Raw genomic sequence first — 27,535 nt, 5'->3', positions numbered from 1 at the left:
ATTCCTTCACGACCGCCGGGCAGGGCTGGTCCCAGGAGAAAGGGTCGGCCGGAGTGGGCCGGCCTGGGCTTCCGCCCCACCCTGCTGCCACCCTGAGGTGCCTGAGGCCAGGCGCCCGCCCCTCCTGGCCCCGGGCAGAGGGAGTGGACAGCAGCCTTGGTTCTCCTTGGAAGTGAAGGACGCCTTCCCAGACGTGCCCCCCACCAGCATCCCTCACGTTTCATTAGTCGGGATGCTGTCACACAGGCCGGTGTCTTCACCGGTCGCCTGGCAAGGTGACCAGCAGCATGGCCTGATTCGACCTCCAGGCCTCAGACAGGCCGGTGTCCCCCGAGGTCACGGCGGTTTTGCAGGAGCACGGACAAGAGGGGGTCCCGTCCTCAAGGAGGAAGGGGAGCGGAGGGTGGCCTGGAAAAGCCCGCGGCCATGCACACCGCGGCCGTGTGCAGGGTGGCGCAGGGCGGGCCTGCCCCTCGCTGGCCCGACCGCCCTTGGGGCTGACCCCTGGCAGAGGCCCCGGGGCCGTGTGTCCCAGACGGAGGAACAGGGGCCCAGAGCGGGCACAGCGGCTCCCCCAGGTCCCGCCGCCCACAGACGGCAGGTCGCGCCCCTCGCGGGGGAAGCCCTCTTGGCTGTCCGCCTTCCCCCTGGGTGGGCTGTCCGGGTGCCCCTCCTGGCGTGTCTCCCTGGGCCGACGCCCCCCTCTGTCCTGCTCCAGCTACTACGCCGTCCTGTACCCCATGGTGTACCCCACGAAGATCACGGGGAACCGCGCCGTGCTGGTGCTCGTGTACATCTGGCTTCACTCGCTGGTCGGCTGCCTGCCGCCCCTGTTTGGCTGGTCGTCGGTGGAGTTTGACGAGTTCAAGTGGATGTGCGTGGCCGCCTGGCACCGGGAGCCCGGCTACACGGCCTTCTGGCAGATCTGGTGCGCCCTGTTCCCCTTCCTGGTCATGCTCGTGTGCTACGGCTTCATCTTCCGCGTGGCCAGGGTCAAGGCCCGCAAGGTGCACTGCGGCGCCGTGGTCGTGGCGGAGGGCGACGCCCAGCGGCCCGGGCGGAAGAACTCCAGCACCTCCACCTCCTCCTCGGGCAGCCGCCGGACCGCCCTCCAGGGCGTCGTGTACTCGGCCAACCAGTGCAAAGCCCTCGTCACCATCCTGGTGGTCATCGGGGCCTTCATGGCCACCTGGGGCCCCTACCTGGGCGTCATCACCTCGGAGGCCCTGTGGGGCGAGCACTGCGTCTCCCCGAGCCTGGAGACCTGGGCCACGTGGCTGAGCTTCACCAGCGCCGCCTGCCACCCGCTCATCTACGGGCTGTGGAACAAGACCGTGCGCAAGGAGCTGCTGGGCCTGTGCTTCGGGGACCGGTACTACCGGGAGCCCTTCGTCCAGCGGCAGAGGACGTCCCGGCTGTTCAGCATCTCCAACAGGATCACAGGTAGCGTGGGCGCCTGTCGGGGGCGGGGGGTGGGGAGGGACGCCCCCCCACGGCCGGGGTAGCCCTCGGTCCCCTCGGCCGTGTGCGCAGGGTGAGGGCGGAGGTCTCACACCGACTGCGGCCTCCAGGCGCAGCGCACAGGTGTCCTTTGGGGGTGTCCCGGAGGGGTCCCCCGTGGTTCCCGAGGCTTCTCCGAGGAGTGGGAGGCAGGGGACGCCAGCGCTCGGGCGTCAGTTTTCTCTGGCCCCGTCCGTGGCCCGCTCAAGGCTCTAGTCCCTTCCGTCTGGGAGAACAGAACCCGAGCGTCGGACCAGCCGCCTTCGCCGGCCAGCCCTGTCCCCCTGACGTTCTCAGAGCAGAGCCCCCGCCCCGTCCCGCCCCCCCGCACCTCAGGGCTCACCCCTGCACATGCTCGTCCTTGGGCCCTTCGTCCCGGGTCACTGGTGTCCTTGATTGTCCCTCGTAACTCGGGACACGTCAGAGCCAAGCTTCAGCCTTCCCCCCTCCCCCCCCACGCGGAAATGTCACCGCCGTGTGCACACGTGACACTCCCCTCCCCTGGATAATCGGTTCGGAACCAACAAGGTTCTGGGGCCTCCCGTCACCTTGGAGGAGACCCAAAGGAGTTGCCTAAGGAATCTGAGGCCCGGGCAGGAGTTGGAGTGACGGAATCCTGTGCTCTGAGCATCTCTTAGACAACGGACGGACGTCGATTTTCCTGCCGTTGGGAGGCTGGGAGTCGGAGACCCGCGTGCTGGGCACGAGGGTGCTGGCGAGCGTCTCTTCCTGCCTGTCCCCTTGCTGGGTCCTCACGTGGGGGCGGGGGTGGGGCAGAGCAAGCTCTCTGCCGTCTTCGTACCCGCCCTCCTGACCTCCTCCGCTCCCCTCCCACGGTCCCCAGCTCCAGATCCCGCCGCACGGGTGGTTGGGGTGGGAGGCACTCTGGGTCTGTGCCGTTGAGTCAGGTCTCCCAGGCTTCTCCACGGCCGGGTCACTGTTGCTCGGGCTGCAGTTACTCAGGGCGACAGAGCGGCCGCTTCTAGGCTGTTCCGGAACATCCCGTTTCTCCTTCAGCCGCCACCCGCTGTTCGTGGCGCGCACGGTGGATCTTGCCGCCGGCGGTTACTGCCACGTGGACCCAGGGGAGCAGCCGCGGGATTTCCAGGGTCACGTCAGAGGGGCCCATCACCTGGACGCGCTGTCGGGAGAGCGGCGTTAAGGGCGCTTGTCGGATCCTTCCAGGAGGAACCCGTTCGGCCGCGGGTCTCCCCTCGGGCTGACGTTTCCTCTTCCGGAAAGGGAGGGTCGCCCCCTCCCCTCTCAGGAGGGTGCAGAGCGGGAATTATCCGAATCATCCCCAACGCTCAGGGAGAGTGAGGGGAAGCGGGTAGACGGAACAGAAAGGCGTGTCTGCTCTCCGGGCCAGGAGCGCCCGTGCCAGTGGCCGGGCTCACCCTGGAGCAGCCCGTGAGGCTTTGGGGGCGGGCGGACGGCACCAGCTGAGGCTGGGCGGGCGAGGTCAAGGCAGCGGGCGGTCTCCGACTCACTGAGCGAAAAGCCGGCTTGTGGGCTGATTTGGGGTTGGAGAGTGTGTGGGGTGAAGCGGCTGGCCTTCTGCAGGGATGGGGGCCCTGCTGTCTCGTCCCTGGGGGTTCTCGGGGTGGGGGGGGGACAGCAGCATGCAGCTCCCACCGCCTGTGCAGCTTGGCCTCCACTCCCCTCTCCGGTCCCTCTGGCCCAGCCAAAGCGCGGCAGACCCTGGTCTAGCGCCCTCTGTAGGCACGGCTTAGAAGTGCAGGAGACTCCTCTACCCCTGTCCCAAGCCTGCCCTGGGCCCCCCCTGCCCCCCCGGAGAGTGCACGTCCTCTGGTGGTCGTCCAGGGCCCAGAAGGGCGGTAAGATCCATTTCAAAGCCAGCAAGAAAGGACCGGGAGGCCCTGCCTTGCCTTCAGGCCTCTCCACCTGCATGGGCACCTGCAAAGCCGTGGCCCAAGGAATCAGGACACGGAGTGACCATCTTTCCAGACGGGGCCTGGGCGCCGAGGCAGAGGGGAATTCCAGAAACGCCTGGAGCTCCCCCGCTGACCCCAGGAGGCCGGGAGTCTTACAAACACACTGTCGTGTTCGTTTCAGACGCAGATTTCAGCCACAGTCAGGGGATTTGGGTTTCCTCGTTCTGTCAGCCCCCAAAGAAGTGCCAAAGGTTAGGTTCCCCGGGGTGCCAGCTGTCCCCAGGGCCACTGAAGTCCCTTCTGCTTGTGCGGTCTGGTCAGCAGACTCCCACGGGCCCCCCTGGGGACCTGGAGCGGGGCCCGGACACCAGGGGAGGGCAGTCTCTGCGAAAGCCGCTTGCCTGACGTTGGAAGCTCCTGGAATGGGGTGGAGCCTTTGTCTCCGGGGGCAGGGACCCTGACTCGCATCCACTCAGGGGCCCTGCTGTGCCCCTGGGCCGGCTGCGAAGGGGCTGGGGCTGGAGCCTTTGGACTTTCCCGCCTTGCTCCCCCGAGTCCCTTCCCTGGGGGCCCCAGGAGGTCACCCGCCCTGGATGGAATGAGGCCCCTAATGTTCTAGTCTCCGGCGCTCCTGGGGACCCTTCTAGCCGCCCCGGGCTCGGATCCCTGCGGCCTGGCCTGGCCTGTTGCTTCGTGCCTTAAAAAAAAAAAAAGAAAACAAACCCCTTTGTACCAGGGGTCGGATAGGTTATCTCAGGTGAAAAGCCGCAGGGTCGCTGCGCCCACTCCAGCGGTAAGTGACGGGAGACACGGAGCTGCGAGGCCACCTGGCCGCGTGGTCTGGGACCGCCCGGCCGAGCCACACTGGGCTGGCTGCCACGCTCCCTCCCGCTGGTGCAGACCAGGGCTCGTCCTGGCCGTTGCCGCAGCCTCAGAGTCGGCGTCCAAACCCACTGCGGCCTCAGCGTGCCCAGCTGGCGGGGCTCGGTCCCCGCCGGCTCCTTCCCAGGCCCGGCTCCCTGCTGGGACACCGGCCCATTCTGGGCCCGAGCCCCTGGAGGGGGTGGTCATGCGGGGTCTTCTCCCGTCCCAGCCGACCACACCCACAGCCCCGGGCAAGAGGGCAGTTCCCAAGCGACTTGAAGGGGAAGGCCTCGAGGGGCCTGCCCTTCCCTCCGCCACTGTGGCGCCCGCCCCCCTTGACTCCAGAGAACAGGGGCGAGGGTAGGGCCGTCACTGGACCCTCGGGAACACCAGTGTGAAAGTACAGGCCAGTGTGCCCCCCTCTCTGTGAGAGCTCTGCGGGGTCAGCTGCCGGGACGCAGGCCCCCTCGGGAGAGGGGACAGGGACTTCCGATCCCAGACTCCTCCTTCCAGGGGCGCCCCTGGGGTCCCCCCTCGCTCTGCACGGCCCCTCCGGCTCACTGTTCTCTCAGCGTCCCGTGGACGCCCTGCACAGACTCCTCTGAGGTCCCTTTTTTCTTCCTTCCTTTTCTATTCCTCTGTCTTTCAAGCGGCACCTTTCCTCAGGCGCCCGGTGGTCTGGGCCATCCCTTGGTCCTACATAACGAGGCCCCGGGCAGGCGGCCCGTTGGCCGGAGGGTGTCCGGCTTCAGCGTCCGCGGGGACTGGCTCCCCCGTCCCCGAGGCCAGGCCTCCTGTTCCCTTCCCTCCACTCTCCCCCCAACACCAGGGATCCGCTGCTCCCTGCGAAGACTTGCTGTCCAGCCCCATCTGCCTGCACAGCCTGCGGCCCCTCCTTCCTGAGCTTCGGGGCCCAGGGCGAGGACCGGCCTCCCCCGTCCCCCCACCGCCCATGCCAGCTCCCCCCGCTGACAGCCCTTCTCTCCCACTCGGGGGTCAAACTTCCTGTAAGACACTCCCTGTTGGCACTCGAGCGGGATTTCAGGAGGTCCCCGTGGCCACCCACGGTCCCCGGGGAACTGGGGATTCGCCCAGGACCGTTCACCGGTTTTCTCTCCGGCCAGCCTCGCTGGTGTGGTGTTGCCAAGGGAGGGCCCCCCTGGGGGACCCGTCCACCGTGTCACAGACGTCCACTGCGTCACAATGCAGACTGCCCTGGGCCCGGGGCGGGAGCACAGCAGGGAAGGCGGCCGCCGAGGGCGCCCTGCCTGTCGATGGGCTGAGCGCGCTTCCGGCAGGGAGGGCAGGGGAGGGGCCCGGCCGCGTGGGGCGGCCGCGTGGCGAGTCCAGTCAGCGCTGACTTTGCCTTTCAGACCTGGGCCTGTCCCCACACCTCACGGCACTGATGGCCGGCGGCCAGCCCCTGGGGAACAGCAGCAGCACGGGGGACACCGGCTTCAGCTGCTCTCAGGACTCAGGTAAGCCTCGGGCAGGTGCGCCTGCCCCGCCCTGTGTCCCTGGCGCGGGGGTAGGCGCAGGTGGCGGGCCCCTGCCGTGCTGCGCGGAAGGAGCGTGGGGGCTGGAGTTGGGAGGGTCCTTCTGTGCCTCAGTTTCCTCCTGTGTGAAATAGGGACCTCGGTTCCGTTCCCTGGGACGCACGAGGTCGTTACGAGGTTCAAATTAAGCGGGAGCCTTTGGGGAGTAGTGACTCCTCAGTGACTCCTCCGCCAGGGCCTGTGGGCGGGTTACGTGGCCGGGCCCCGGAGTCCGGCCCCTTACGAGCCGCGTCGTCCTAGGCAAGTGCCTCTTCTCCTCCTAAACCTCCGCGTCTCCGCATTTTTGCGTCAGGGGAAGCGGTCGCGGTGTCAGGGGTAGCCCCAGCGAGGTCCCCTCCCTGTCACCGTTACGATGTGCCCTGCGACCCGTCCCCTGGGAGAGACACATCTCTGCCACAAAGCCTCCAACGCCTCGAGGAAGACCATGCACCCCAGGGCTCCCCGAGGCCAGGGTCTCTCCCGGCTGCCCATGGGGAGCTGGGTGCCACCTCCGTGCCCGCCCGCCATGCGTGTTGTGGGGCCCTCAGGAGACCCCAGGTGGGGGCGAGAGGGCAGAGGCTGGCAGAGTCTCCACCGGCCATCCGTGGCTCCATGTGGCTGGAGCAACGCCAGATGTCACCGGCCTAGGGCTCTGGCGTGAAGGGAGCCGCGTGGAGTCCCGGATCACGAAGCACCAGGCTGGGCAGTGGGCGCTTTGCTCTGGGCCCCTGTCGCCGCCGCTGGCAGCTTTAGAAAAACCTCCTTGGCCTTGACCTGTGTTTCTTCGCCTGAGCCTGTGTCGTGGCGATCTGGGGGCAGGCCTTCTGCCCCGGAATTCTCCCTGGGAACGTTCCCTCGCCCGGCAACATGCGGGGCTGACCCACCGGTCACGCCATCCCCTGCAGCCTCCAGCCCCTCGTGAGATGTGAAGGAAGGGAGGGGTCTCTGTCACTCAACGGGTCATTACCCCACTCCCAGACAACCCGCAGGGGTCCAGAGACACTGTGACATTCACTCATTCAACAAATATTCGCCAAGCCCCTGCTCTGACCGGACGTCACTGGGCTGGGTCCCAGGGACACAGCGGTGAACTGCCCTCCTGGGACTTGAAGTAACTCTGGTGGGGAGACAGGCACCTCGCACCCTCAGAATGGGTGAGTGGTGCGGGATGGGAACGACACCCCAATAATCCTGCTCTTCAAAGACTGTGGGAGACTCCCGGGCAAGATGGCGGAGTGGGAAACCACTGTTCTCGCCCCCTCCCGCGACCACGTGAAAATTACTACTGGATCATAGAACACGCATCGTCAGCAGCCATCTGAAGACAGTGGAACAGAACTCCTGCCATTAAGGATAGAAAGAAGAAGCCACCTCACCACTGGTAGGAGGGACCGAGCCCCCACACGGGAGGGTCTCACACCCTCGTGGAGCGACTGGGAATCAGGAGGGGCATGGAGACTGCCCAGGAGCCTCCGCCCCACCCGGGCCCTCGCTCAGAGCACCAGTGCCAGGAGGGGGGGTCCCCGCAGCACCAGGCTGTAGAAATCACCGGGGACTCCGTTCGGGTGAGACGGAAGGCCGCTGCAGGCCCAGGCACCCTCTTCGAGGGCTGAGCTCACAGCCCTCACCCTGAGCTCCAGCGGGGGGACAGCAGCCCAAAAAGCACCAGGGACATACCGGGAGGAACTGAACTGTCTGGCTTCAGGGTGGGGGCCGGAGGGGCGGCTCTCCCTGGGACAGCAGTGCTGGCAGCCGCCATTGCTCCACTGTGGGGCCCTCCCCCACACCCAGCCTACAGGCACGGGCACCAAGTCGGCGTCCCCATCAACTGGCTCACACCTCTTACCCCACCCGGGCGGCTCCCTGAGGCCCCATCTCCCACCATCATGTGTGTCAGCCGAACCTCCTTCAGTGGCTTCACAAGTGGCCAGCCTCTGCCCGTGCTACAGGCTTTTCTAAAACCTCCCCAAGGTCCACAACCCCCCCCCCCCCAAAGCAGCATCTGGCCTGCATGTGGCCTGCCCCTCTCTCTTGCGAAGCGGCCCCCAGCCCAGCAGGAGTGGCCGCCAGCCTCAGGTCACAGCAGAGCCGTCCCCAGTGCCTCCATTCCCAGCACAGGCAACGTCCAACTGCAGGTCACTCCGCGGCTCCTGCCAGGCGGCCCCAGAGTGAGCCACCTGGGCCCCAGGCCAGGCACAGACAGGCACAGGCAGCCCCTGACCTTGGCCTGCTCTGAAGTCCTCCCAAGAAGAGGCGCCAAAGCCAGCCAGCACACCCAGTGGTCAGCTTCTGACCACACCAGAGCACCCCTAGCCGGCTCCACAGACAGCACAGCCAGAGGGTGGACTCAGCTGGGGCCTGGGGCCCACTCCAGTGAGGAGTTCCGCGCATGGGGTCCGCCCTGCACACCATGTTGCCCATCCACTGTGGTCACGGCCAGACACCTGAGGACCCTCCCACCCACCGACTGCCTGCAGCAGTCAGGCTCAACTGCCACAGGAGGGCGCACGCAGCACACACACGGGACACCCACGGAGCACCCGGCTCTGGTGACCAGGGCGCTGCACCGCTGGGCCTCGCAGGACACCTCTACATAAGGGCCCCTGTGAAGACCGGGAGAGGAAGCAGCTCTACCTAATACACAGAAACAAGCGCAGGGAGTCAGCCAGAACGAGGAGACGAATAATTATGTCCCACAAGAAAGAACAGGAGGAAACTTCAGAGGAGGAACTGGGTGAAATGGAGGCCAACAACCCGGCAGGTGCAGAGGCCAAGACACTGGATGTAAAGATGCTCAGGGACTTAGGGAGAGGACGGACGGACTCAGCGGGGACCTGCACGAGACAGAAACCACACAAAGGCGCCGGTCGGGGACGACGAACACGGTCTCGGAAATGAGGAGTGCCCCCGAGGGAGTCAGCGGGAGATGCGACGAAGCAAAGGGTCGGATCAGCGCTTTGCAAGGCAAGGCAGGCAGCGGAAAGCACCTACTCAGAGCAGCAGAAAGGAAAGCACCTACTCAGAGCAGCAGAAAGGAAAAGGAGCTTGAACAAGCGAGGACAGCGGAAGGGGCCTCTGGGACCACACCAGGTGTAACGGCACTTGCATCACAGGTGTGCCGGAAGCAGAGGTCAGGGGCCGAAATCTGTCCGATGACGTGAGGACTGGAAGCGCTCCCAGCCTCGTGCAGGAGACAGACACCCAGGTCCAGGACGAGCCGAGAGTCCCAGACAAGATGCAGCCATGGGGACCCACCCGGGACACCTCATAGTTAAAATGGCCAAGGCTGGAAACAAGGTATCGTAAAAGCAGCGAGAGAAAAGCAGTTAGTTACCCCCAAGGGAGCTCCCCGAACACCTCCAGCTGATTTCTCAGCGGAAACGTTTCCGGCCAGAGGGACAGGCGTGCGGAATATTCACAGTGATGAAAAGCAAGGACCTACCACCGAGATGGCTCCACCCAGCGAAGCTGTCATTTGGAACGGAAGGGCAGACAAAGACCTTCCCAGACAAGAAAAGGCTAAAGGATTTATTTCATCACCATCAAACCAATATTAAAAGAAATGTTAAAGGGACCTCTCTAAGCAAAAGAAGAAAAAACATATCTAAAGTACGAATAATAAGCCCTGGCTGGTGTGGCTCAGTGGATTGAGCACCGGTCTGCGAACCGAAAGGTTGGATTCCCCGTCAGGGCACACACCTGTGTTTCAGGCCAGGCCCCAATGCGGGGTGGCGGGGGGGGGGCATGTGAGAGGCACTAAATATTGATGTTTCTCTCCCTCTCTTGCTCCCTCCCTTCCCCCTCTCTAAAAATAGATGAAAATTTTAAAAAATAAAATATGAATAATAAAATGGCAATAATTACATTAGTTATCCATAATTACTTTAAATGTAAATGGATTACACCACATACAATAACAAATGCAAAATGGATTGAAGACTTAATGCAAGGCCCGGAACCAAAAATCTGCTAGAAGAAAAGAAAATAGGCCGCAAATGCTGTGGTATGCCCGTAATAATATTTTCTGGATCTACCTCCTCCAGCAAGGGAAACAAACGGAAAAATAAACAAATGGGACTACATTAAACTAAAAAGTTCTTGCACAGCAAAGGGAACCATTCACACAATGAAAAGACAACCAGGCACATGGAAGAAGATATTCACCCCTAATACACATGGCAGAGGGTTACTATGCAAAGTATGCAAGGAACTTATATAACCAAAAAAACCCACACACAAAATTTTAATTGAAAAATGGGCAGAAGACCTGAATAGACGCTTCTCCGAAGAGGAACTGCCGCCGGCCCACAGACAGGCGAAAAGGCGTTCAGCATCGCTAATCGTCAGTGGGATGCAAACCAAAACCACGAGGAGATAACCCCCCACACCTGTCAGAATGGCCATCGGTAAACCAGCGAACAACAAGTGCTGGTGAGGACGTGGAGGAAAGGGGACCCTTGTGCACGTTGGTGGGGTTATAAATTGGAGCAGCCGCCGTGGAAAACCAGTGTGGAGAGTTCTCAGAAGTTAAAGGTGGAGCCGCCATATGATCCAGCGATCCCACTTCTGGGTATGTTTCCAAAACACACCCAGACAAACGCCAAAGCAGAAACACCGACTGGACAAGATACAGGCTCCCCCATGCTCCCTGCGGCGTCGTGTACAACGGCCAGGCGTGGAAGCAGCCCGAGTGTCCCCCGATGGCCGATCGGGGAAACGCATGGTGCATCTGGACCACGCGTATGACTCAGCCATAAAAAAGAGTGAAATCTCACTGTTTGCAACGACAGGCGCGGACCCGGAGGGCGTTGCGCTAAGTGGAGTAAGTCAGGCAGAGGAGGACACGTACCATACGACTCCGCCTGTGTGTGGAATCTAACACCGAACACACACACACACAGACTCACACAGACGGAGGTCACACTGGAGGCCGCCGGACGGGACAAGGGGCTGGGCCGGGCGAAAACGGGGAAGGGATTGAGCAGCACACACCGGCGGTCACCGTCGCGGGGCCGCGGCAGGCAGCGTGGGGAGTACAGTCGGTAATGCTGTAACAGCCGTATGGGCGCCAGACTTGCCGGGGGACCGACCACCCCGTGAGGTCCACACGCATGTAACCGCGATGCTGTACACGACAAACTAATACATTTTATTGAACGTCAACTGTAATGGAAAGAAAAAATGTTTAGTGTTTCTTTACTCAGTGCCACACATTTTCACCACCATGACAGAAATTCAAACTGTAAGAGGAATCCCTCAAAACACACAGCTCTTTCTTTCTCTGGGCCCCCTCCTCCACGCAGCCCTCCTCCCCTCCCCCGGGCCAGGTCTGGCCCACCGGACACTCCGCGGGCGCCCTCGGTGGCTCAGAGCCCACCCCTCCGCGTGCGTAACAACACGGCTGCCTCTTTGTGTGTCTGAAGCAGCCCCGACGCTGGCGGCACCCTCCTCGGAGGACGACGACACAGTGTTGGTTTCCTGGGCACCTGCTGCAGGGCAGCTCGGTGCACTTGGCCGTGGGCGGGCACCCGTGGGAGAGCGCGATCCCGGGCGGGTGCGAGGGCGCAGCCGCTGGCCCTCCGTGCCCACGCCGACCTTGGCTCTAGGGACGGATGTGATGCTGCTGGAGGACTGCGTGTCTGAGGACCAGCCCCCCGCCCACTGCACGTGCCCCCCCAAGAGGAGGAGCTCCGTGACCTTCGAGGATGAAGTGGAGCAGATCAAAGGTCAGTCTGGGTAGGGGAAGGGAAGGGCAGGGTCTCCGCCCGATCCCTGGCTCCTCCCCGTCCGGCCCCAGCACACCAGGGCCGCGCCTCCGCCCACCCGCAGGGTCCTCCTCCCTCGAGTCCTCGGCCTCCCAGCCGACCGACCAGGCGGCCGCCAGACGGGGCGGGCCAGGGCCGCCGGACTCCACGCAGGCACACGTGTCCTCAGACCGGCTCTGTCCGCCCCAGAGTGAGTGGCAGGGTGGGGGCAGGCCACACCCCTCCCGTCTTCTCGTCATGGTGGTCGTCTGACCCTCGTCCTTGGGGGGGGTGAGGGTGAAGGTCGGGGGGCGCCCCGGCCTTCAGCGTGACTTCCGACCCTGAGGCCGTCCAGGACTTTGGGGACCTGAGGCGTTGCAGAGTGGACAGAGAGCCCCGGGGCCTGAGGCGGTTTGGAGAGAACTCCCCCAAAGACGCAGCGTTTGGGTGTCGTCGGTAGGAGGTGTCTCCCGCCCTTCGCCGTGAGCCAGACCCGGGCCTCCTGGGAGGAGCGGTCTGATGGTCACGGGGAACCTGTGCAGGGAGGGGTGTGCGCTGGGGCCGCCTCCCAGCGGGGAAACTGAGGCCGGGTGCAGCCCCGCTGAGATTTCACGGGCCATGAGGAGGGCAGTCAAGGATGCTGGCCGAGGGGCTCCGACTTGCCAGCCCTCGCCCCTCAGCTGGGCCCGCCTCCCCTCCTGGGCAGGGGGGCGGCAGCGGGCACGTCCCAGGACGGGCACGCACGTGCCGCCGGTCCCTTGCTCACCCTCTCCCCTCCTCCCCCCCAGAAGCTGCCCGGAATCCGGTCCTCCACGTGAAAGCCGATGTGCACAAGTCCCTGGACAGCTACGCAGACAGCCTGGCCAAAGCCATAGAGGCCGAAGCCAAGGTCAACCTGTTCGGAGAGGAGGCTCTGCCCGGGGTCTTGCTGGTGGCCAGGACTGTCCCCGGGGCCGGCTTCGGGGGCCGCCAGGGCAGCCGAGTGCCCGTGAGTCAGCGGCACCAGCTGCAGAGCATCGAGGAAGGGAACATTCTCACCTCGAAACAGAAGTGAGGGCCTCGGGGTGGCCTGTCCCCCGAGACGGGCGCCCGCGGCCGGCCCACCGAGCTGGGGCCTGGGAGCACGGGGCAGGTGCCTGAAAACACGAAAACGGTGTCCATGGCTAGAGACTTCAGGGTCAGTGGGAGCCCCCACGTGGGCTTCCTGCAGACCCCGTGACGGGACCAAAAGCAGAAAAAGCACAAAGAAAAGCAGACGGAGGTGTGGCCGTGCCTTTCTGGGCGGTGGGGCGTGGAGGGGGTGCTGGAGACCGGGCTGGGAGTGGGGAGGAAGCACCAGGTAGGTCCTGTTCTCCTGGTCTCGGCCTGCATCCTGATGCCCACGCACTGACCCAGGGACAGAGGCTCGGGAGGTGAGCCCTTCCCAGGGCACCCAGGCTTCTGCGGGGTCCCTAGAGGAGAGCCCAGCCGCAGAGACCCCCGCATCCAGTTCCCACGCCTCAGCGCTGGTTGTGACCTCGCCTCGGTGGAGCCACCTGCTGGTGGTCCTGGGCAGTCACAGGCTCCTCCCTACTTGCTGATTCTTGGCTCTTTCAAAAGAAGGGAGAAACCACTATCAAAGACGGGAGGAAGGAGCAGGTACCAGGTGCTTCCTTTCCAGAATTTAAAAAAGAAAATGTATTTGGTTAGGACACACCACGGACTTATCACACCTGGACAGGCTGCTGTGCCAGCTGGTCAGGAGGTGGAGACGCCGCTGTCTTAGAGGAGCCCCTTTTCCTCGGAAGACCTCGTCCCAGGGACTCGGTGCGTGATGCGTGATTGACAGGAGAGAAGGCAGAACAGCAGCCCTGCTGGGCCTGGAGCCACCACCTGAGCTCCCGGCCGGCTCCGCCCCTTCTTACTGCCTCTCTGGGCGGGGAGATGGGACGTGGGAGTGGGGCATCAGATTGAATGGTCTCCAAGGGCATTTTCGACTGTGACCTTTGGCGTCCTTTGTCAGGTAGAGATAGGGGTGTGGGTGGGGACCCACAGACCAACATTGCACGGCTTCCGAGTGTGGCTTCTAAGGTGCGTTGAGCAGCTACGGGCCCAGCTGTGCGGACTGCCCGGCTGGTCTGTTCAGTCGCCGCCCTCCAGGACGCCACCGTGTGGGAAGAGACGCCCCCTCCCAGGTGGAGTGCATCCGTGGGCTTAGACCTCTGCCCCCTGCCCTCGGAGCTGGGACAGCAGTGGGTGGGGCCTGGACCGCTGGCCAAGTGACGCGGGGAAACCGCCTGCACTGGCCCCACCGCCCGGGCGACCGAGTGAGCCCAGGGCAGCGCCTGCCCGGCCCCCGAGGCCCAGGCTGGTCAGCAGAGGGCACCGGCTGCGTGCGCCCGGCAGCTGCTCCCGAGTGTGGCGTGCTTGTCCGGGCCAGCCAGCTCCCGGAGAGGCGGCGGCTTTTTTGCCGAGTAAGCGCAGGGGCTGGCCGGCCCCGGGTCTGCAGTGTGCAAAGACCTTGGTCGAGACCTGGGGGCTTGCCACCTTCACGGTGGTCGGGCTCCCTGACGACGTCTCGGGGCCAGCCAGGCGCCAGGCGCTGGGCAGGCTCCGGGTGGGAGGGGGAAGGGGCAGAGGTGGTTCACTGGCAGGGGCTGCTCCGTCGGGGGCGTTTTACACTGCCTCTGTGTGCATGTCCCCTGCACTTGTGTAGGTCTATTATGAAGGGAGCCTATTCCCGCTCAGCTGGCGCGTGTGGGGTGGGGCCGGGGGAGGCCTCCGCCTGCACCCCGCGGTGGGAGTGACCCGGGGCACCAGGAGGCCTTCCTGAGGGCGGCCAGGGGGCTGGGAAGCCCAGGAAGGGAGAAGGCATGCCCCGGGCTGGGCTGGGCTGAGTTCTAGGAAGGGTCCTGAGACCCCAGGTCCCCACAGGTGTGGCTCAGACGGGCTGGGACCTATAGATCAGGTCCGAGCTTATCTAGAAGGACCGCACCTGCCAGAGGACTCGCTGCCTCCTTTCCTCCCGCTGAGGTCTGCCCACCCACTCGCCCGTCAGCCCCTGCGCCCGGCCGGCCTGTGAGCCATGACCGGACGTGTGTCCACTTCATTCAGGGGGAGACCGGGGACACTGATGCTGTGAATGGCCAAGTCGAATCCGAGGACACACAGGACTGTGGGCTGCAGGGGAGGGGACTGCCTCCAGCTGGGGGCGCGGTGAGAGGGGTAGCTCCACGGAGGTGGCGGTTCAAGCCAAGCCTGGGAGGGTGTCTGGCAGCGAGAACCACGTTTTGCATCACTGGGAACTCAGAGTGTCCAGTTCCGTCTGGGAGGGGGAGAGAGGGAGGGAGGAAGGAAGCAGCAGGTGCATGGGGGAGGGGTGGGGCCGATCGCACACGTTCTGGAGCTCTGAGAGGCATGTTTGAGGACGCCTGCCCTCGGTGCAGGTGAAACCGCACTGTCCCCACGAAACCCAGGCCCGTGTACACTGCCCACGCCTCCCCGAGGGGCTGCACGCACTGTGGTGGTGGTGGGGGGGGCATTTGGCCACTTGTCCACTTAGAAACCTTCCTGTGCCTCCTGGTTTTGACAGGACCACGTTCAGGACTGTTGCGCACCTCGGATTCTCTGATTGGGAGTGCCACCCGACGGGCCCCTGTGCTGGGCCCCCGGTACCAGGGCTGGGGGCTGGTGTGGCCCAGAGGCCTGGTAACCTCACAGCATGCGCGGCGCGGCCTTCTCCCGGGCCTGGGGAGGCTGCAGTTCAGCACCGTGGACACTAGGTGGCAGCAGTGGAAAGCGCTTAAAGAGGCACCTGAAGTTCTTGCTCTGCACCTGCCTCCACTTAGTTCCTCCTCGGCTTTGGAAGGAACCCCCCACCGGTGGGCTTACCCCAGAAACCTCACTGGGTAGACGGGCTCTGCCCCTGCCCGGCTATGGGATGGATGCTCGGTGACTACCGGGAGGTGGGGCTGAGGACCAAGACCAGGGCCACCGGCTGCCAGCACCGTTTGTTGGAGGGAGGGGCTGCAGTGTGGTCTGAGCGGCCGGCGAGGCTACTTGGCCTTTGCAGTCGGCCCGGGGAGTGGGGCAGGGGCAACCGGAGGGGGACGGGTGCAGCCAGAGGTCTTAGCCTCTTCTGAGGACCCGCAGGAGTATTTTCCCACCCGGCCGTGTCCCTGCGCACTGGAGACGCGCGTCTGGACGGCCCAGGATACACCGCCCCCGGGGGCCCCGCCCTGGGCCCGCCGCCACCCTGCTGGAAGGGACTGAGGGCGAGGTGGCTACCAGAGGGTACGGCAGGGGACCAGCATGTCCCGAGCGCCCACTGTGTGCCCGACTGCTGAGACATCCGCATGCCTGCTATGCGCTCGTTTTGGGTTTACGCAGGATTCCCGGGGGCAGGGTGGGCTCTGCTGGGCTGAGTTCCGGGTTCGCACCCACGCTGCCGTCTCGACTGCTGAGCTAGGTGTTCTGGGGTCCCTGCGTCTCCCCGCACTGGTTTTCCCGTTTGTGAGACGAGGCTTTGTCCCATTTCCATGTGGGGACTCAGGTCGCAGGACCTTCCCTGGGGAGGTGCCGTGGGTTCACATGCCCAGCACTGCGCGAGGACGCAGTGGTGCCAGGCCCCCGCGGTCTCACCCGTGAGTGTAGGCGGGTGTCTCCTCGTGTCCCGGGACCCGAGACGCTGTTATCCTAGGGGACAGGTGTTGAGTGAAGGCTGGTGGGAACGAGGAGGTGTGGGAGGATGGGGAAGGTGAGAGAGAGGAGGGGAGGGCGGCCTGGCAGCGGGAGCTCCCGAGCGCTGGCGGGGCACAGGGCGTCTGCCGCAGACGCCCGGCCCCCCAGCCCAGGAGAGGCGGGCTCCTGGGACGCAGCCCGGGTCCTGCAGGGACAGGGACTGCAGATTCTCTGACCCTCCGCCCTGAGGGGCAGGCAGTGCAGGGACCGGAGTCCAGGCCGCTGTCCCCGGTGTGCGTGGAATCTCAGGTGAACCGTGGGGACAGGAGGAGCGAAGCCCCACATTCCCCGGGAGCGAAGGGAAGGGACCAGCCTGCAGCTCAGGGGTGCGCTGACCACAAGAGGGGGCGGAGCCCGCATTCCTTCGGGGCCGGGGACAGACACACAGACTCCAGGGAGCCTGGGAAGTGAGGGGGTTGTCCGAGGTCCCCAAGTGCATGAAGCCCGTGTCCAGGCCAAACACCCTGTCTCCACCACGTGACGGAGAAGGAAGGAGCCCGCTTTGCTGCCGAGGATGAGGGACGAGGATGGGTGAAAGGTCCTCACTGTCGGAGGCGGGGCCACTGGGCTTCAGCAGGTAGGGGGCGCTACTGCGTCATACACTGAGGCTGGGAGGCTGGGGTGCCTGCCTGCCGGCCCCACGGAACCCGCAGGCCCAGGGAGCGTGGTCGGACGCCCTGGGGAGAATCCCAGGCAAGGGCCGCCGGCGTTACATCCTCAAGGGCGCCGTTTTGCTCAGCGCTGTTTTGGGGGCATGGGACACAAGGGTGGGTGGGTCCCCCCAGGGAGCAGGTTCCCGGTATCAGCAGCTGGGGAGTCAGAGGCCACTTGTTTTTCCTTTGGACACCACCGCCTCAACCGTCACCAATCAGGTGACTGTCCCCGCACCAGGGACAGTCCCTGCTGTGTTCCAGCAATGGGACCCCGGAGACAAAAGCAGTTACAAATCCACCTGCAAACAAAACAATGACAAGCTAATCCTGAAACACATTTCACCTAAGTTTTTGGAGTTTTTTGAAGCTAAGAAAAATGTTTAGGATTACTGTAAGTCAGTATTTATAAACAAAAGTGTGTTTAGAATAGTTTTGTTTACCTGATTAAATATCTGGTCTGTGGAAATTGTGTGTTTGTCCTTGGACTTGTGGACTTTCTGGTCCTTCTCCCCCTTCACCTCGTATCTCCATTTCCCAAAGCCCCTCAGGTGGAAGGAGATGGAGGAGGGAGGGCCGACTTTGCCAAACTGGGGGCAGGGGGCGCGAACCACAGCCACGCAGGCACATCCATCCATGTGTTTTCGAAACTCCCCCAAGACGGTAAGACTCCCAGGAGGTTGTGGAATACAGCGCAAATGCTCCTGATGCAAAGTTTTTCCAGCTGATGCGTCCACCCCAGCGCCAAAGTCGAGGGCGTGTGGTGATCGTCACCGAGACGCCAAACCTCCTCGGGCCTGACGGCCCCCTTTCCCCGAGCCCCTTGGCTGCCACCACTGAAGGTCACGGTCCTCTGGCCACCGGGGGTGGAGGTGAGCTCCAGGGTCCAGCCTTTGACTTCCTGTCCCGCCTCCCTGCCCCGCGACGCCCTCTGAGCCACAGCCCGGACCTGCCTCCAGGATGTTTCCCTTTCGCCCCGTGGCTCCTCTGTAACACACAACCCCAGACTCCGCAAAACCGCTGAGAGGAGACCGTTCTGACAAACACTGTGTAAAAGAGAAACGACAGCTTTAGAGAAGTTTTGTTCCAAGCAAAACCGAGCAGGAAGTTCCGAGTTCCCACGTGCCTCCTGCCCCTCCCCGTCGCACCCCCGCCCAGAGGGCGCACGTGCCGTGCCAGCCGGTGGACCTCCTCCGGCTGCTTCTCCCGACCCCACGGAGCCCTCCAAGGGCCTCTGTGCCGTGGGCTTCCCACCGCCTCCCTCCGGCACTGGGGCCGCTGGGTTCCGGCAGGAGAAGCAGTGCTGCACGGCGCGCCCACCGCAGTGTTTCCGGTCGCTCTGCACAGCGCCTTGTCCTCTGTGGTCCCGAGGGCCCTCCCACAGCCCCCGCGGTGTCGGCGCTGCAGATGGGACCACACCCCCACTCACCTCCCAGGATACGAGCCCGGACAGGTCGGGTGGTGTCGGCAGGTACAGGACTAACGGGGAACCAGAGGCTAAGACCCCTGCACTTCCCGAAAGCTGCCTGCGTCCTCCTGGCTGAAGCTTGAATCCCCCCCCCTCGCCCACTCACCGCCTTCCCTCCTGGAGGCGGGGGCGGGGGGCCCGCCCAGGGCCGGCGTCAGCCACTGACCGACCGAAGAGGCACGTCCTCTCCGTGCACAGCCCGCCCGTCCCCTCCGCAGCAGCAGGGCCTCTTGGGTGGGCAGCCACCTCGGGAGGGGTTCCTGGTCTGCGGCCAGAGAGGGACGCTCCGCCCCGCTGCACCCGAGTCCTCGAGGCCCCGTGGGCGGGGCCGGGAGATGACAGGTTATGAGCAGGCAGGGAGGGCGGTGAAGGCCCAGCTGCTGGAGCAGAGCCAGGCCGTCACCTGTGGGGCGGGGCCGCGGCAGGCGGCCTGCACGGAGGAGCACGCTGGGGTGGAGGGGGACCAGGGACGAGGAGACGGGTGGTCCCCACTCCCAGCTGAACCTTCCTGTAGTCAGGGGGCCAGGAGCCAGAGCTGACAGCACCGACAGCACCGGCTCGCGCTGCGGTGACCCGGGAGCACCCACCGGAAGCCTGACTCCCCCCACAGGTAGGGAGGGTCCACACGCACTAAGGTGACGATTGGAGGTGAAGGGAAAGGACTTTGGAGTGAGATGGGGAAAAGCTCTTCTGTGCGATTCTATCACACACAAGTCAAAAGAGGAAAGATTCCTAAATCTAAAAGAGACAGTCTTATGTCACAGAACAGGCGGGAAAACACGGGTCAGGGTAACAAGGCACTGAATACAAAGTCAAATTCGGGAGATCTTAAAACCACCAGCTTCTTTAATCAGAAAGCAACAAACATGCAAATGGCAAGTGTAGAAATTTATTGGAACCAACATTGTCACTACACGAGAATTGCTCTCCAATGTCGATCCGGCTCCCCCGCCTGGAGGTGAGGGGTATTGCACTTCGAGGCTAGCACGGCTCACGCAGGGCACTAGGGCTGAAGACACCTGCTGGGTCTGGCTGACACACTCGCCCAAGTTCATGCACACAGTCATTCCACACCAACGCCAGCTGTCCCCCAAAAGGGAAGACTCCACAAACCATAATCTTAAAATTGCACTGAAGCTCTGTAAAGGGAAAAACATAACAATGTCTCGTACGAATTCCAGCACGCTGGCTCGGCGCCGGCCGCTCCAGGCGCTCAGCCCTCGTCCTCGTTGTCGTTCTCCTGGCCGGAGCCCTCCGACCGGTCGCCCTCCAGCCGGTCTGGAAAACACGGGGCGGGGGGACACTCGGAAGATGCACTCGCGGGGCCACACCCGAGGTGCCCGCCACCCCGCACATCGCCACGCTGGGTCGGCTCCCCGCGGCGTGGGCCAGTCCCAGGCCGAGGGGGCTGAGGGCCTGGACGGTCGCTTCAAGTTCAGGCTCCGCCTGGTCCGCGGCACGGCCTGGGTAAGTCACGGCCAGCCCGCTCGGCGGGGGGTCGGGGCCCAGCGAGGCTGGACCTGCGACGTGACCGGTCCGCGCCCGGTGCCGGACAGGAACTCCGCCAACGCCCATCACCGCCCCTACGGACTGCGGGGTGACGCCGCGTGCGAGGACGGCCGGCCTACGAACTCGGTGGGCAGTGATGAGCACGCTCCGTGAGCACACCCTGTTCAGAAGGGACACTGGGACCCTTGCTGTCTGGCCCACAGACTGCTGAATTCTCTCCTGAACGTCAGCTGGGACATCTGCAGTCTGTGTCCTCTGTGGCACCGGACCCCGGTTTCTCACTTAGAACAAAAGGACGCTGAGAAAACACGGAGGCGTCTGTTTCAGCCACAGCACGCGCCACGTCTCTGCTTGCTTCTTTTCTGACTTCGAGCAAAGGGCCCACTAAGGGCGCCGACGATGGCACCAGGGCTCCTGGCAGGAGCCCCACTCGGACAGGAAAGGCAGAGCGGCTGAAAGTTCTGGGTGAAAGCCGCCTCCGTCCTGCCACGCAGATCCCCAACCGCGGCGCACTCCCCCCCGCAGGCGCCCCCGGGGACGCGAGGGCCCTCACCGGCGCGGATGTGGTTCAGCGAGGCCAGCATCCTCAGCATGAAGGAGGCGGGCACGGTGATGGTGTTCCGGGTCTCCTCCAGCATCAGCTCGTTGCGGGTGATGACCTGCGGGGGAGGGGGGGGCACGGCGGCACGTCAGAGGCCCGGGAGCGAGCGCTGCCCCCTGAAGGCCGGGCGGGGGGGGGGCGTGTGGGCGAGAGCAGCCCCTCACGTCCCGCCCGCTGTCTGCGCCACGCCCCCTCCTGCCCAAGGCTTCCCAGTGCCAGACGGTCACTCTCACGGTCACTCTCCTCGCGGGCGCGAGAGGAGCGAGGCAGAGAGCGCTCCCCCCTGGGGCAGGAGGACAGAGGCCCGCCCGGCTGCTCACACACCCGGGAACTCAACTCATCTTTGCATTGTGCCCGGACGTCGTTTCCCCGACAGCAGAACCGACACCTTCGGGCACAGGGGGATTTTAAACTGTCGTCCCCGGGTCCCCGGGGTCCCCGACTGAGGCAAAGGGGCCTTGACATATGGCCTTTGGACACGAGCTACCGCTGACCGGTGTCTTAAGAGCAAGGACAGGGCTCAGGGAACCCCCGAGACACGGGGGCTCCACGGCCCGGCTGCGGGCAAAGGGGCAAGGGCAGCGGGCAGCAGAGCGCTGGGGGGAGGGGCCGGGAAGCCTGAGCGAAGACACGGGCGCATCCGTGGGCCGCCCCGGGGAAGGACAGCACGGCTCCGCCCACCGGGTCCCCGCGGGGCCCTGGCCGTCTGTCCCCGACAGGCTTCTCGTCTGCCCGAGCGCCTCCCCCACACACACGGCCGGTCTCCGCACACGGGCGTTCCCGGAGCCTCCACACAACGCGGAACACGCCGGCCCTTGTGTCTCCAGGGCTCCCTGGCGCCCTCTCTGCCCGTAAACGCAGTCCTGGCGACTTCCACGTCCTCGTGGGGGATGTCCCCTCCACTCCGAGCACAGCTGTCCCCCCCGCACGTAGGCCTGCACACGCTGGGTGGATGTCTCGGTCACCGACCTCGCGTGCCAGCTGGCCGGGCGGCGTCCGCCTTCCCCTCGCACGAGCCCCAGGCACAGGGTGTGCCTGGGACCCACAGGACCGGCGCTGCGGGCCGGTGCCTGCCACAGGGCAGACGCCGCGTGGGGCCCGTGCTCTGCTGTCCACCCGCTCTGAAGGGCTCTGCCTGACCCTCCACGCCCTGCCCTTCTGAGCTCCGGGCCCTTGGGACTCACTCCTTCAGAGGGGGGGCAGCCCCCTGAGCTGCACTCGCCTCCCCTCCCCCGGGAGCTCAGCGGTCGGCAGCCCATTAACGCAGTGGACGCCCATTAGCATGCGAAACCACCCACGGAGACCCACGGGTGAAAACCCGGCCACAGGAGAGGCCGGCCGACCGTCCACTTCCCTATCCCGACCCACAGAAGACCTGGCGCCTCCCAGGGCTCAGCCGGAAACCCGCGGGCTCAGACAGGAAGCGGAGGGAGCCTTAGGGCACCGGGACCAAGGAGAAGGTCCCCTGTCATCCGTCCTGCTGCCCGCGGGCTGCGGGGCCGGAGGACGGCGTGGAAAACCGCAGGGCCCGGCACAAACACTGCCCCGGTTCACGCGCCGGTGAGCCGGACCCCGTTGTCATCACAAAATCACAGGGGTGTGACTCTGGGACATAACGCCGACCCAAGCACACAACGTGACATTTCGGGTGGCACGTTCCAAGTGCTGTCCATCTCGTGCGAGATACTCTGTCCCCGACCACCGCACTCACTCGGGCGTTCCTTCTGCCGGACCCTGGGGGTCCTCAAAGGGACAGGGCGTCTTTTTAAAGATTCTCTGCTGTGACAGTACAGAGTCAACCTGTTGTCCTCAAACTACAAAACAATCTGGTATTACTAATGCTCAGCCTTCGAATTAGCAAAACACTAGTTTGATTTTAGCCTCTAGTGCGGGAGGCACGTTTTCATCTCCAGTTTTACTTCCCACAGCCGGCCTCCCGGGCGGCAGGGCCTCGCCGGGGTGCCCTCCATGGAGCAGCCGCCCCGAAGCCGCCCGGGAGGGCCTGTGGGGACCACGCGGAGGGGCCGGCACGTGTGACCCGCAGCTCACCTCGTCAGCGAGTTTGCGGTTGAAAATCCTCGACTCCTCCAGCGGGGACCAGATCTTTATGTCGTAGTCGATGCCAGACGAGGCCAGAACTGGAAAGGAGACGCACGGTCACCCTGAACTCAGAACACGCGCCACGTCTCCAAGCTGTGCGCACGTGCACACATGTGCGTACGTGTGCACAGACACGCATGTTCACACGGTGCACAGCAGGGCCCCAGCACGTCAAGTCACTTCATGGTGACCCCGACCAGACGCCGCAGGCACGGCAGTCTCCACTGTAGCAACTCACTCGTGGTAAAACTGGCTCTGAATACACTGTTTCGCTTCACATCGCCGAACCTATCCACAGCGTCCAGTGAGGACCTACTGTGTGTACCTGTGCCGTGACAGTGAGCTGAAGTGGAAACTGTGCTGATACATCTGTTAACCGAGAACATTATTTCGAAGATTTCCTAGAAATGGCCCTAGCGTACAATTTTAAGACCATCTCGAAGGACTCAGAGTTCTCTCGTGCTCACCGCTGTTCTAGGAGAAACGAGGGCAATTCCCAGCGGAAGGCAAGCGCCGGCCAGCGCGCCCCGGGTGCCATCTGCAGGAGCAGGGAGGAGCTCGCCCAGCTCAGAGGAAGTGTCGGGAGGACGCTCTCTTCGGCCGACCGCCCCGCACTTCCCGCCCACAGAGTGGCTGTGTTTGTTCTAAACCCAGCAGAGCCGTGACTGATGCCGGCGGCTGCCCGCCAGGGTGACCCAGGTGATCCCGTGCCGGCCGGAGCGCCAGCGGAGCCGGCGAGCCCCTCTCCTGACTCCCAGCCCCGCCCCCATGCGGGCGGGCCCTTACTCGGGTCGAAGGGGTGCGGCTGCAGGCAGTTCACCACGTGGTTGTCGGCCTCCAGCAGCATCAGGTGCTCGGCGGTGTGCCGGTCCCAGATGAAGATGTGGCCGCAGTCGGACCCGCTCATCACGAAGTTCGCACCCCAGAAATTGGCTTCTTTTATCTGAGGGGTTACACAGAGGAAAGTACAGGGAAGTTCACATCGAAGTTATTTACGTACACATTTATTCTAAACACGTGTTACTGGCTTGGAAAGTAAGAAGCAAGGAGCCTCCCCGTCCCCTAGTGTCTCCGGGCTCTGCTGGCGGGGACGCGGCTCTCAGCAGCGGCAAGTCCCCGGCGAGCACAGGGCGCTGTCGCGCTCCCGTGTCTGAAGCGGCTCTGAGCACACAGCGGGTGCCCAACTGCTAACTGCTGAATGAACGACGGGGACTTCCGGGCGTCTGACAGTGTCACGGGGAGCCCCGGTCTCGTTCCCAGCCGCCTGAAGCCCCCCGGCCGAGGAGGAAAGCTGCAGGCGCGCCCGCTTTCCTGAGGCAACGACACGGGCGGCGGCCGGAGCGGCTGTGACGGCCGCGTTCTCCGGTGGGCGCGTGCACGCGACCCTCCAAGTCTGCGGACCTCAGGGCCGCTGTTTGTCGGTCACGTCCTCTGCAGCTGCTGCTTTGCCCTTTTTTTGGCCAAGCAAAAAGGGGGAGCCACTTTTGTTGTTACTTGGAGCTATTACTTTATTTACTCATCTTCTTTTCATGTCATTCCAGCTCCTAATCCTTTTCCTCCAAAATTTTAACCAGCAAAATGCAAGAAATGTAAACTGGTTACTCGCCGTAACAATAGTACTCTTTCTCGAATGATTGCATTGTTACTCCCGGTGATCCTTCCATAGAGAGCTCACTATCTCCCTGCCCTCGAGTGCCTGTTGACCTAGCCTTGAAGGCGGCAGAGGAACGCCGGTTCTGGAGACATGCCGGGCACTCGGTGACTGCGGGAGGACAGCACTCTGCAGATGCACAGTGCTTCAGAGGGACAGGCACGGTGCACCCATCACCCCGCCGGGTCCCCCTCACACACAGTCAACACAGCGCTGGGCGTGCGGACCTGTGGGCTGTCAGACTTGGAGGGGTCTTACACGCCACGGGGTCTGCTCTGGGTATTGCGTCGCGAGGAGCCGACGTCTGGAGAGCGCGGCGACTCAGCCGGACCTCTGCTGGCCCGTCTCGGAGGGCGAGGAGAGCGCCCTGGCTGTGCTCCGCAGCGAGTCTGGGTTTCACGCCGTCAAATCTTAAAAACGGACTCTAGTCTAATTTCTGTGCACAGGTGTAAGATTCTGATTTTTTTTAAAAAGAAAGCCGTATTCTCATAAATAATTTAATAGGGCCTCATATCAAGATGACATGTAACTCTGAAACACTGTCACCTGGAGACTAGTAACGGGCACATTATTAATTAACTACAACGTTCGGGTGGCCCTCCGTCCCGTTCCTCTTTTCTCTCGGGAAAGAGCCAGAGCTGCTGTGACTTCCAACCACCTGCTGGCAGGTGCACAGCAAGCGTGAGAGGGCAAATGAGAAGCACTGGTCGCTCGTACAAGCTGAAAGTTTGAAAATCCCACGCTAGTCCCTGTAAAAACCAGTGGTCTTCCTGCCCCATCACGGGACTAAAGAACCGTGTCTGGGTCAAGGGACAGCTGTGGAGGCACCACAGGGCAATGCTGGGACCACACTGTCAGCCCGGGAGCGAGACGGCTACGCACACACACAGGCAGGGTGAAACCGCGCCCTCCGCGAAGAGGGCCGAGGGCCCGGTACCATTGTCCTGGAGTTGCGGTGGCCCTTATACACCATCTTCACCAGCGGCCTTCTGATGTTCAGCGTGTCCAGCTCTTCCATTTCCTTCCTCTCTTTCCTCCGCCGGAAGAACTCCTGAATGCGGGCAACAGCAGAGCGTCTGTGAATTCCACATGCAAAGAGAAACACAAACAGGTGAACGCCACTCACGGGCCGCCGCACAATGAAACGATGAAACGATGCAGGTTCAAGGCAGAGGGCTAGGAGCCCGTTCAAGTGCACGTGGTCTCCGTGAGGCACCCCCGGCCGCAGCCCGAGGCGGACACAGCAGAGGGCCCCGTTGGACTAGTCGAGTTGCGAGAACACGGTGTTTTAGTGAGGGGTGGCGGGGAGACCTGCTCCCGGCGTGGGCCGCGGGGGGCGGCACGCGGCACGCCGAGTTCCAAGGGCGGTGCGGGGACACCGCACGCAGTCCAGACAGACTCGCGTGCAGGCTGCCACAGATAAAACAGGCCCCGGCAAATGCTGCCTCTCCTCCTCTCCACACCGGGAAACTGAAAGGCATACGGAGAAGCCAAAGGAAACGGAGGGCAATGTGTACCAGCAATGGATAAACTTGTTGTGAGATTTTTGCTTAAAGATGTCCCCAGCAGAGGACAGAGGAGTCGGGGACAGGGGACGAAGCACTACTAACGTGCAGTGGATGACGGCCTTCCCCCTCGGCCCCCGCTCTGCAGGGGCGCCCCCCGGGGAGCAGAGCGGCGCGGCGATGGCAGAGCAGGGCCGAGGGGGAGGAGGGGGCTCTGTTCAGACCGCTGTGCTTACCAGCAGACACCGTCCCACCCACGAGAGTGCACAATGAGTCTGATAGCTGGAAGGTTTAAAACACTGCATTCTGACATACATAAATAAAAAATCCAAAATACACAAAAAGTCTATAAATCAGCAAGAAAAACGACCATTGTAACAGGAAATCACAGGGCTAGAAGACTCACGTTCTTCTAGACGCGAGCAGGAAAGTTGCGGAAGAAACGGACAGTTAGCGGTTACAAAGGAGGATGCCCGGCCTCATGGACGAGGAGACACATCACGGCTGCACACAGAGCGGACGGCGCGCCCTCTCTCGTGGCCAAGTTCTCGTCGCTGAGCTGGGGGTGGGGGGAGGGGAGGCCAGCAGCAGCGAAGGGGGCTGAGGCTGCGGAAAGGCACTCGCACCACCCGTGCAGGGGTGCAGCGCTTTGGAAGGGGACTCGGGTGAGCTGTAAACGCACACTGCGAGCTCTTGGGCAACCACCGAAACAAGTAAAAAAAAAAGTGTAATTCCTAGACCAAGAAAGGAGGAAAAAATGGACTCATGAAATGCTGAATTAAAACCACAAAAGGCAGAAAGTGAGTGGAAGACAAAAAAAATAGGACGAAGAAACAAGGAAGGGCAGGAAAAAACTGCCTTATCTTTGGAAACGCCCCAATCCCTCTGCAGGAAAGCAGCAACCAAGGCCAAGAGGGTGCGTCTCCTCTCATTGGCTCTAAGGGGGACATGGGGGGCAGGGGGCGGGGTCAGGGCCGCTTCTCCTGCTTCCCCCCGTGGGTCAGTTCACGATAGCCCCCACGCCAGCGGTCTGGCTTTGCTGGACTCGCTTAGCGCAGTGCGGCATTTTTCAGTTGGGGTCTTCACTGCAAGAGCTGAAATTTGCTTGAGGCACTTGGAATAACAGGTATAAATAAACCAGAAAAGCCAAAAAGCCCTGAAACAAATTCCATTTTTCTGTCCTTTAACTAGAGAGTGGTGACTGGTAGTAGGCTGATTTGCAGAAAGTTACTTCAAACACACCTTAACGCTGAAACAGCCTGAGAACGCCAGCACAAAAGCAAAAATAACCTGAAGACGTTTACATGGGCATTCTCATGGGAACAGGCCCTCCAAGGGATGCTTCTACAGCCACTGCCGTTTCCGGCTTGCTTCCTCTTTCCTGTGCTCCCCAGGGGGGCCCCCCCCCGTGGCGGCATTCCGGGTGCTTGCTTGGGGCTGTGCCTTTCATTCCGCTGTGCTTCAGAAACCAATGGTAAGAAACAGACAGGCGCCGCCAGAATCAGGTCCCAGGCCGGTTCTGGCCGTGCACCGGGCTACGCGCAGGTAAAACGGGACGGAGGGTCACCTGAACGTTGCAGTTAATTGATAATGTGCCCATTATTAGTCTCCAGGTGACAGTGTTTCAGAGTTGTGTGTCATCTCGATATGAGGCCTTATTATTTATGAGAATACGGCTTTCCTTTGAAAAGATCAGAATCTTACACCTGTGCACAGAATTAGACTGGAGTCCGTTTGTAATCACTGATCCCGAGGAAAAGGAGTGTATTTGAGGAACAGCAAAAAGGTGCTGTC

The 27,535-nt window shown here is 63.1% G+C and overlaps 2 protein-coding genes across 15 annotated transcripts in view; one reads left to right on the top strand and one right to left on the bottom strand.

Annotated features, from left to right (window-relative positions):
- GPR161 (G protein-coupled receptor 161) overlaps positions 1 to 17,360 on the top strand; it is a 33,548-nt gene extending 16,188 nt beyond the window's left edge. For 6 of the 7 annotated variants that reach the window (XM_045838647.1, XM_045838649.1, XM_045838648.1 and 3 more), the window contains exons 3-7: positions 719 to 1,443; positions 5,633 to 5,737; positions 11,401 to 11,520; positions 11,624 to 11,749; positions 12,327 to 17,360. In XM_045838647.1, coding sequence (XP_045694603.1) covers positions 719 to 1,443; positions 5,633 to 5,737; positions 11,401 to 11,520; positions 11,624 to 11,749; positions 12,327 to 12,592 — 1,342 coding nt within the window. In that variant the 3' untranslated portion in view covers positions 12,593 to 17,360. The remainder of the gene's footprint in view (positions 1 to 718; positions 1,444 to 5,632; positions 5,738 to 11,400; positions 11,521 to 11,623; positions 11,750 to 12,326) is intronic. The other variant, XM_045838653.1, reaches the window with a different exon arrangement.
- Positions 17,361 to 19,196: 1,836 nt separating this feature from the next.
- DCAF6 (DDB1 and CUL4 associated factor 6) overlaps positions 19,197 to 27,535 on the bottom strand; it is a 69,114-nt gene continuing 60,775 nt past the window's right edge. For all 8 annotated transcript variants that reach the window (XM_045838510.1, XM_045838514.1, XM_045838511.1 and 5 more), the window contains 5 exons: positions 25,174 to 25,312; positions 23,372 to 23,528; positions 22,535 to 22,623; positions 20,438 to 20,543; positions 19,197 to 19,653 (listed from right to left, as the gene is read on the bottom strand). In XM_045838510.1, the coding sequence (XP_045694466.1) occupies positions 19,589 to 19,653; positions 20,438 to 20,543; positions 22,535 to 22,623; positions 23,372 to 23,528; positions 25,174 to 25,312 (556 nt within the window). In that variant the 3' untranslated portion in view covers positions 19,197 to 19,588. The remainder of the gene's footprint in view (positions 19,654 to 20,437; positions 20,544 to 22,534; positions 22,624 to 23,371; positions 23,529 to 25,173; positions 25,313 to 27,535) is intronic.

This window comes from Phyllostomus hastatus, unplaced genomic scaffold (assembly GCF_019186645.2).
Source record: "Phyllostomus hastatus isolate PE091 unplaced genomic scaffold, TTU_PhHast_1.1 phas_contig_283, whole genome shotgun sequence".
Lineage (NCBI taxonomy): Eukaryota > Metazoa > Chordata > Mammalia > Chiroptera > Phyllostomidae > Phyllostomus > Phyllostomus hastatus.
The sequence above is the reverse complement of the archived record's forward strand: the minus strand, read 5'-3'. Positions and strand labels throughout refer to the sequence as shown.